We start from the raw sequence: 10302 nt of genomic DNA, 5'->3' as shown, positions 1-10302 counted from the left end.
CCACAGAGAGCTAGAGCGAGGGCGAGAGAGACGCAGAGAAGAAATTGTGTTTGTGTGCGCGGTGTGTGTGTGTGTGTGTGTGTGTGTGTGTGTGTGTGTGTGTGTGTGTGTGTGTGTGTGTGTATGTGTGTGTGTGTGTATGTGTGTGTGTGTGTGTGGATAGATGTGAGTTAGAGAGAGAGAGAGAGAAGGGGAGTCTGTGAGAGAGAGAAAGTGAGACAGAGAGACTTAGTTACAGCCTGCTCTTTAATAATTGATCTCCGTTGGCTTGGTAATCAATTGGATAAATAATTCACAGGCGGTGCAGTCAGAGAGTTATGGTAAATAAAAGGCGAGTCGCGCTGATTAATATGGCATGAAGCTTGCCAGTGTGGCTGCCGTGGCCTCTGCCGTGGTCCACCGGTGCTGGGGCCAGGGGGGAATGAGTGGGCAAACACCCAGCGTCCCGCACTGTAGCAAGACCTTTGGTCAACAGCCATAAGGGATCAGTGACCTTGTCACCGCCAGGGAATCTCATCAGCTGTGTGTATGTGTGTGTGTGTGTGTGTGTGTGTGTGTGTGTGTGTGTGTGTGTGTGTGTGTGTGTGTTAGAATGAGAGGAGCGAGAGGTAGACACAGGGGAATGAGGAAGGGATAGAGTGCTTGATAGGAAGGGATGGGGTGATTGTGCTGTGTGTATGTGTGTTTGTGCTGTGTGTATGTGTGTGTGTGTGAGTGTGTGTGTGTGTGTGTGTGTGTGTGTGTGTGTGTGTGTGTGTGTGTGTGTGTGTACACATGTGAGGTCTGTAATGGGCCCAGGGCAAACTCTAACCCCGTGGGTTCTAGGCTCTTAAGTGTGAGTTTAACATCTCTTTGATGCCGACATGCCCATTCTTCAGGCGTGCACGGGGGGCTAACAGAGTTATCTTAGTGTGGCAGAGGAGATATGCACAGACAGAGATTGATGGCTCTGCTCTGACAGACACGAGCGGCCAACACGGTGCACGCCCCAACCCCCCACCCCCCCATCCCACTTCCCCCCCCAGCCCCCACGGCTGAATGCTTGCCTTTGTGAGATTCACAAGCCCCAACGGTAAAGCTGTGACTCAAAGAGACAAGGGATTATTTAACACTGGTCGCTAAATAAACGTGCATCACCATTTTACACTTTTTTATGATCATAACTCTGATAGTGTATTGATATCCAGTTGCTCAAACAATTTATCATAAGCTCCTTTTTTGTGTTTTGAAAAGAAAAATAGCTAAATGGTGTAGTGTCATTGCTCACACTGGGTGTATACCAGTTTGGTATGTCTATATGTGTGTGTGTGTGTGTGAGTGTGTGGCTGTGTGGGTGTATGTGTGTGTGTGTGTGTGTGTGTGTGTGTGTGGTGTGTGTGTGTGTGTGTGTGTGTGTGTGTGTGTGTGTGTGAATTCTTTCTCACCTACCTGGTAGGACTAGTGGGAATTGAAGGAGCACATTTTTATTTATGACCTGTCGAAAGTTGAAGAAACAGCCGTTTATAGTTGCATACTAGGCCATGTTTTACTGCCTGTAAGACTTTTTTCCTCGACTGTAATCATTTTTTAAGAGTAGAAAAATGCACAACGTGCATTTTGCAGCAGCTAATCATTTTTATTGGTAATTTTTTATGATCTGAGGTGCTGTGTTGAAACATTTGTCATTTCTAACCAGTGAGAGAGTATGCGTGCAGTTCCTTTGTGGAGAGGATGATGGGGAGGAGAGTGAGAAGGAGAGGGAGAAAAAGAGGGAGAGAACGGGATGGAGAGAGAGAGAGAAAGAAAAAAATGAGAGAGAGAAAATGAGAGAGAGAGAGAAAGAGAAAATGAGAGAGAGAGCATGAGAGAGAGAGAGAGAAAGAGAAACTGAGCGAGAGAGCATGAGAGAAAGAGAGAGTGGGAGGAAAGCTCATTCCCTGCTCTGCTCTTGAATTCTGCTGTCTCTGCTTTTAGACACTCCTCTGTTTCAAAAGAGGTAAAATAATTAAGGGCCAAGGACACACTGAGCCCCAGCCTTCAGAGGAAGACGTCACTAAAGGTGTGAGTGTTCAGCGTGGTGCATAGAGCGTGCAATAACGCATAGCGATAATGCATGATTTTCAAATATTCTTACTCTAAAGAAATGATAACAGTAAAATAGCTTTTCTGGCTATAGTGGTCGTAACACCCTTGTTAATAAACTCATTTATGTGGTCTTTGATCTTATTACATTTCGGAATGCCAAGCTTGAATCTTGGCATGTTCTTTTTCAGGTTTGCTGATGGTTGTATGTTTGATGTTTTGTATCAGAGGCATTAGTGGATTTTCGAAAGGCAATAGAGACTGCCTTCAGTCTATAAAGTCTGCCTTACAGAGCGATGAAATCCTCGGAGTGAGAGGATCAAGGTTGGTCTTTTAGAAAAAAAACCTACCTGACAAAGCCTGCAGACAGTGCAGTCATTAAATCCAAGCTCGCAGTTCATCCGAGCTATTCGAAATCAGGATTTATATGGAAATAGCGTCATACAGTGAGTCAAAGGTAGAGAGCTTTAAAGGAACAGACACCATTCATGTTTTCCTTCTCTCCCTGCCAGGAAAGTTTACTTTTAACAGAAGTTTCCTTCAAATGCCAAATGTTCATTTCCTCTTTTTTGTGTTCAAAGCAGACATATGGCTCTATACGTCTCCTCTGCCAGCCATTATCAAGAAAATGATTCTTTATAGAAAAGAAAAAAAAAGAACGAATACGATGTTCCTCTCTATCTATCCACCCAAGGTTTCACAGACAGTGGACGGATGGAGGAGAGAGAATTTCCTATTTGGTGAGCTGCTGGCGAGCCACCACATCTGTCTGTTTCCTTGTTCAATCTGGAAGATGTTGGCAGAAGCGCTTCACACCAGATACCCAGTGTGTGTGTGTGTGTGTGTGTGTGTGTGTGTGTGTGTGTGTGTGTGTGTGTGTGTTGGCAGAAGCGCTTCACACCAGATACCCAGAGTGCAGACTGCTTTTACGCCCATAATACTGGCCCGAGCAGAGGCCCCTGGGACGTGTGGATGAGTTTTTTGTGGCCCTTTGGCGCATGGGTTACCACGTGTAACGATGGGGGGGGGGGGGGGGGGGGGTGTGTGTGTGCTCTGTTTATGGCCCCATTTAGTGACCCACAGGGACCCTATGTGTAAAAGCTCACAGATGAGAGACATGACACCCTATATGCCACAGCTAAAAGCGTGACAGCCCCTGCTAACAGTACTGCAGTGCAGTGAGAGAAGCACACGTGCAGACACGGAGTTTGCATGAAAAAAGCAAACATTGTGTGAAACACAGGGATCTGATGCTGGAGCCAACAAGACTCTTATCCGACCTGATCTGGCACAGAACTGCCAGGGTTCACACAAAATCTGGCCCTCATCTGTTTTAATGGTCTGCGTGATGTGGCATTTGTCAATAAATATATATTGTAAATATACTTACATATTCGTACCTCACATCTATAGATTATTGGACATGATTGGACAGCCTACCTAACATATTTGTCCATTGCTAAGTTAAAAAAGTCAATGGGAGTTCACGGTCCCTCAGTTTGAGCCGGCATCCTGTCCCTCTGACCGACATCTCTGAGTTCTCAGGAGATTGGAGCTGTTCCTGGTAGCATGGATGAGAGGAGTCACTGTCTGGTGACGAGGGTCCGAGGGAATTGCACCCGGCCTGGAGGTGATAGATTGTGATGGAGTGGCAGAGGGAAATGGTTTCTGTGGCCTCGGCTGACAAGGTTAAAGGGTGGATGTGAAGCGGAAAAGGTGGAATTAGCCGAGGCTGATAGAGCTGCTGCATTGAATGAGTTACAAGTCTGGTGTATCCATTTCTGTGTGTGTGTGTGCGTGTATGTGTGAGTGAGTGTGTATGTGTGCATGTGTGTGCTGTCAGGAGTTCTTGTGCTGATGCTATTGTCTGCCATGTCAGATGTCTCCTGGTTAATTTAAAGTGACTGGCATAGCTGGGTAACACTCAAGACCGGATGTGTGTGTGTGTGTGTGTGTGTGTGTGTGTGTGTGTGTGTGTGTGTGTGTGTGTGTGTGTGTGTCTGTGTGTGTGTGTGTGTGTGTGTGGTGTGTGTGTGTGTGTGTGTGTGTGTGTGTCTGTCTGGCATTAAATCAGCCTGCTCGCTCAGTGTTCTCACCCCTGTCCAAATAGATAGGATGCATGGACTTCAGCCTACTGTCTTCTCTCTCCCAGTGCTAGCCATGTCCAATAGCAACAGCGGCTCCAGCCATGAGCCCTGCGCTACTTGTTTACTTGTTTCATTCAGGCAGAAAAAAAAAAAAAAAACGCTATAAACACAGCTTTTATAGACCTGACATGGTCTGTTTGCTTATGTTGCCTGGCAGATGCCATCCTTGCTTATAAGCTGCGTTTAATTTGAAAAATGATTGAGTACGACAAAAATAAAGGGCATCCATTCAGATCTCCCTCCCCCGTTTGTTTCCATCGATTGGTCTATTAATGAACAGTTTCCGCCATTATGCCTGTTTACTGGCCCGGACATAACATAGTTCTGAGCCGTAGATTTGTCGGCTGCCGTGAAAATAGCTGCAAGGGACGAGTTTGAGGCTAAAAAAAGAGAGAGGAAAAAGAGCATGAAGACATATGTTTCACTAACTGATGTAATTAAATCTTAAGAGATGACAGTAAATTTAATGTCATTTAACTATGATCTGAGGCCGGAGGGGAAAGGGGTGGGGGTGGGGGGTGGAGACTTGAGCCACTTAGCGGGGTGTGGGATTCTTAACTGGGGAAACAGAGATGACAGAGAGAGAGAGAGCTGGAGAAGGTCAGTGCCTCAGAAAGGGACTGATGATTCGCCATGTGGGCAGCGGCCGGGTCTGGAGCTCGATTGCACGGCGCCCTCCAGCCCTTCCCCTTCTGAATATTCATTAGCATGCATTTTTAACGCGGCTTTTTTCAATCAGCGCCCTCTTTTCTTTCGCGACGGACAGCCTCAAGATGAAACCGCCGGATCAGAGCGAGTCCGTGTAAGGTTGGGAGAGGTCGAGGCAGATATCAGAGGCTTCTGTCTCGGCACTGACGCGTCAGATTTGGTATTGTTTGCTCCCCAGCGCGCAGATGAAACAGAAAAAAAGCCAGCTAGTTTGTGTACTGTACTGCAGGCACCCAGGAAACACACTGAAGGCTACAATTACTTGTTTTAAAAACTCGCTAGTGCTTTGTGTTGCCTCATAAAATGTAAGATGCAGAGCAGTGTTCTGTTGCAGCATTGTACTTGAACATGCTATAAATTTAATTTTGTGTTTTAATCAACTCTTAATGATCAAAGTCTTCAAAAGCTTAGATTGTAATGAACACCCTTAAAAAATATTGAAATCAATAAAAAGTCTAAAGAAAGCTTAGACAGCCCAAAAGTGCCATTTGAATGAAGTCCTGACTGGCTCATTTGAATCTCGCTAGAAGTCTTCCTAGGGTGGAACAGATGTGAGCAATGTGAAGTCTCCTCCCCTCCTCCCCTGTCCCCCTGATCTAACTGGCTGTTCGTGCAGCGCTCCGCCGGATAAAAAAGCAACATGGAACGCTGGTACCCTAAAGATGCTGTTGACTTTGTGCCTCACAGAAAGAGGTCTGCTTTGGAGTAGGAACCCACTATGCATATAAGCATGTCATGTAGCATTAGAGGCTGAACTAAACCCTTGCTGCCTCGCAGGCAAATCCAATGCAAAAGCTACTCTTAGTCACCCACCGTCGACGAAAGAAAACTTGCTTCTCTGCTTTAGGCAACTTATCAATAATGAATCAAATTGGAAGGCAACATTAATTAGGCGAGATGAAGGGCTTCTGCTTGTTATTGTCTCGTGTTAATTTCTCCCCACTGCTTGCACACGCGCCTGGGTATCAGAGCGGCGACATGTGCCGCCTGCGCTAATTGTTTGACACTTTTGATATCGAATGTGAAAACCTCATTCTGGGGGCAGCCTGGAATGAGCAAGACTTGCTTTTTGTTTCAAAGTCAATTAGAAACCAGGGATTACATATATTAGGGATAACTTAATTATCCCTCGCCTGTTGTCTGGTTTGGCTTCCCAAATGTTTGAATATGCTGCGCAAACCTGTGTCATTGTTAGAGGGATGGTTTAATTAAGCTGGATGTCTGATAAATTGGTATGTGAGGCTGCACGTCCTTATTATTAATGAAATTAAGAAATGAAGTAGTTGGAATCTAATGAACATGCCGTTGAAAAAAATGGATGCCAAAATCCTGCTCTTGAACAGAGCTGTTATTATTTTTTACTTCTTGAGGCAGAAGTTGCTCAAAGACAAGAGAATGATTTACTGGGTCTCTGTTTTTGCATTCAATATGCAGAGGCAAATGAGTATCTGGCAACATGTACTAAGTGCGCAGATGATTATGAATTCTGTTAACCCGAAGGCAGGCGTTTTGTCATGTGAAAACACATCGGCAGTAACTCACCAAACCTTGACTAACGCCAAGGATGTGCTAATGTTCTGGGGTGATGAAGAACCTTCCACGCCATAATGGGTGCATGTAGGTTCACCTCAAAGCAGCTTTAGTATTCTAGCACTACCAAGAAACTGCAACAGTAACAACAACAACAAAACAGTAAAGCAGAATGATTGCTTGAAAACCACAGTCCTCTTAATTGTTCACTGCAATTAAAACATGCATCACAAAGAGTTCATTTAATTAGAGATATTTCTTCTTCTTCTCCTCCTCCTCCTCCTCCTCCTCCTTTTTAATCCATGGCTCCTGGCAAAACATGAAGCCTAATGTAGTGGAAAATCATTATTTAGCAGAGATAAAATAATGATGTGAGTCTGTGGCTTAATCATGTTGACATATGCATCCCTTCTCTTGTGTCCTGCAGGCAGCTGTACTTTTGAAGAGCACTACAGCAGCTGCGGCTACAGTGTCGCTCTGGGGACCACGGGCTTCGCCTGGGAGCAAGTCAACACATGGGAGAAGCCCAGCATGGACGCCTCTATTCCCACAGGTGTGACAGTCTTCTCCTCAACCCTTTCTTACCTACCTCTCTTTCTGTCTCTCTCTCTCTCTCTCTCTCTCTCTCTCTTCTCCAGATCCTCACCTCATCCTTAGCATCTCTTTTACTTTCTTCTCGACTCTCTTTTGCACATTCTCTTTCCTTCAATCTTTCCCCCGTCTCTCTCACAGGTGTGGAAGTCTTCTCCTCAACCCTTTCTTACCTACCTCTCTTTCTGTCTGTCTGTCTCTCTCTCTTTCTCTTCTCTTCTCTTCATCCATGCCTTTCCTCACCTCATCTTTAGCATCTCTTTCACTTTCTTCTCGACTCTCTTTTGCACATTCTCTTTCCTTCAATCTTTCCCCCGTCTCTCTGTCTCTCTCTCTGTCTGTGGCTGTCCTGTGTCCCATGCACTGCCCCCTCTGCTGTTGAGCACATTGCATCTGTCAGTCCCTCAGCACTGATCCTGCCACAGACAAATGGCAATCAAGGCCGCTGTCACACTCACTCTGCCTTCTCCTTAAGCTGACTTCAGACCATCCCTTAAAGGCAGTGTAGTGATGCACAGCCTGTTCCTCTGTAGAGTTATTAACTTCCTAAGCACACACACACACACACACACACACACACACACACACACACACACACACACACACACACACACACACACACACACACACACACACACACACACACACACACACACACACACACACACACACACACACACACACACACACACACACACACACACACACACACACACACACACACACACACACACACACACACACACACACACACACACACATACAGACACAGACACAGTCACACAAAATTACAGAATCACAAACACCTTAAATGGCTTCCGGAGATAAATATTTCTGAAATATTATATTATAACAGTAAAATATGCAGCTTGCATCCATAGGGATGGTAACAGCCATGAGGCAGAATAAGCACTATCTATCTACTAATAACACACAACTATCTGACGATTTGAAATTGGGGACGATGTCAGTGCCAACAACAGCCCATACACATGCTGACACATACACTTGTATGAGCATGCACACACACACACACACACACACACACACACACACACACACACACACACACACACACACACACACACACACACACACACACACACACACACACACACACACACACACACACACACACACACACACAGTAGGTATATAAATATAATCTAATCCACTGCAGAAAATCACAACATCAAAGTCTAATTTCCAGCATGGCAAACAGGCCACTCCAGATAAAAATGCGCATGAAGAGAGAGAGTGAGAGGGGGAAAAAAGAAGTGCATTAATAAATCAACAACAGGAAAGCTGCACCATCTGCCTCCTTCATGTGTGTCATCATGATCTGATTGTCTAATCAGGGGGAAATTGGGGCGCACGGCGCCGTCTCCATCTCTGGCGTCACGGCCGCTGAGACGCGCATCTGCACTGATTGTGTGTGGCATTTAATACACGCGCTTACGTCCGACTATTGCCGCTGTCTGCTGGCAGTGATGAAGAGAGAGACGAGAGTGGGGGAGAAGGAGGATGGCAGGCCGGACAGAAGGACGGAGCGAGGGGGCCGCAGGTGGAGACAGAGAGACACTAATGCTTTCTTACAAGGCCGATAATGAACCCTGGATAGCCGTCGCTCTTTCCATTCTTCCGTGGCGACTCATAGGTCAGGGCTGTCAGTGGAGCTCATTCTTCCTGATATCATCACGTCACTCTCCCTTTCTATTCTGTCTCTGTCACAGAAGCCAGCCAACACTTCACCAAATGTTGAGGGAAAGCATACGGTTCTGGTCGTATCGTACAATGATTCCTTAACACAGGCCATGCACTGTGTTAAGGAATCACTGTACCATATGATCACAACCATATTTTCACAAACACAGAGCAACGTTTTCCCTTCAAGAAAAAGGAGGGCAGTCAGGCTACCAAGAAACTCATACCTGTCCATAGATTTAAACAAAATCTGGGAATGATGCACACTCTTAATATCTTTATCAGGTTAAACACTTTGATTTTGCTCCTTGTTTTTCAGCTTGATTTGTCACAACTTTGATTTCTTCTCCTTCAAGACATTTCCTGGTGTATTTTTAGACCTATTTTTAGATCCAGGGGGTCAGGGACAGTGCGTCTGAAAACAAAGATAGAAAACAAAAGAAATACCCTAGCTTACTGTGACTTCTTAGAAAGCGACACCTCAGGTAAAAGACAAGCTGTATGCAGCTCGAAAAAATAAAGTAAGAGTGAACTCGGAATAGACAAAGCATTTATTACACCTGCTTGTTTCTGTTATGAGAAAACGCCATGTCCTGATTTTCCCTCACCTCATTCGTGGACTTTGTCTTGAGAGTTGGTCCAACAGGCTCTCTTCATTACAAGCCTCCGGAGTCTCCAGCGCCAGAAAACAAATCATAGGCAATCAAAAATATGGTCAAGGTCTATCATTTCCATGTGACATATGTTTACTTCTCAACAACTCCCTAGCAGGATTCTTTTTCGGTGCCCTGAACCAAGGCAACGGAACAGTAATGGACTTTTGAATTATAGGTTGTCATCGCAATTACATTTATGTTCGCCTTTGCGTGGTTTGTAGTGCTTGATGAGGGTAAAAGGGTTAAATAGCTTGTCTGTATTTTTTGTTCTTGGTGATGATTTGAGTGCTCTTGTGGGGTTGCAGGCTTGATTGCGTTTCTGATTTCTGTGTGTCTGTAGAGAGTGGGGCGGAGAAGGCGGCATTGATAAAAAATTGACAGGGAGGGAGACCTCAGGCACAAATGCAGGCATTTCCTTTCTTTCTCCATCTCCCTCTCTCTTGCCCTCCCTGTCTCTCAAGAAAACATTCACATACAAAGTATCCCCCTCTCCCCCTCTTTCTCTCTCTCTCTCTCTCTCTCTCTCTCTCTCTTTCGCTCTCTCTCTGTCTCACTACTCTAGAGGTCTTCAAAAACCAGCTCCTGCAGCACTGTGGAAATTAAGAATTGATTTACTTATCTACAACACTGACATAATATGAGAACAACATGGCTTCTCAAAGTGCTTCTGATCGGGGTGAATGCGTTCCATTAACTGACACTGAGGGTCTTTGTCCAATCAACTCTTTGCCAGCACGTATCATTTAAGCCCTGAGCATAACTGGAGCTTTAGCAAAGATCAAAGTTCAAAATGGATGGCCATTGTATTTCTGTCATCCATGAGCTCCTCTCCTAATACTGGACTACAGTAAGATATACTATTCAAAACCTGCTCCAGTGGACCTGGTGCTTAAAAAAGAGCTTTA

At 45.3% G+C, this 10302-nt stretch overlaps 1 protein-coding gene across 1 annotated transcript in view; it reads left to right on the top strand.

Annotated features, from left to right (window-relative positions):
* The window catches only part of ptprt (protein tyrosine phosphatase receptor type T), a gene marked incomplete at both ends in the record, with an annotated part of 201112 nt that overhangs the window by 39631 nt on the left and 151179 nt on the right, over positions 1-10302 (top strand). The window contains one exon of the mRNA XM_080846147.1: positions 6878-6999. Within this exon, the coding sequence (XP_080702273.1) occupies positions 6878-6999 (122 nt within the window). The remainder of the gene's footprint in view (positions 1-6877; positions 7000-10302) is intronic.

The sequence above is a fragment of the Sprattus sprattus genome (assembly GCF_963457725.1).
Source record: "Sprattus sprattus genome assembly, chromosome: 10".
NCBI classification, from domain to species: Eukaryota; Metazoa; Chordata; class Actinopteri; order Clupeiformes; family Clupeidae; genus Sprattus; species Sprattus sprattus.
Note: the sequence above shows the minus strand (reverse complement) of the source record. Positions and strands in the feature narration are given on the sequence as shown.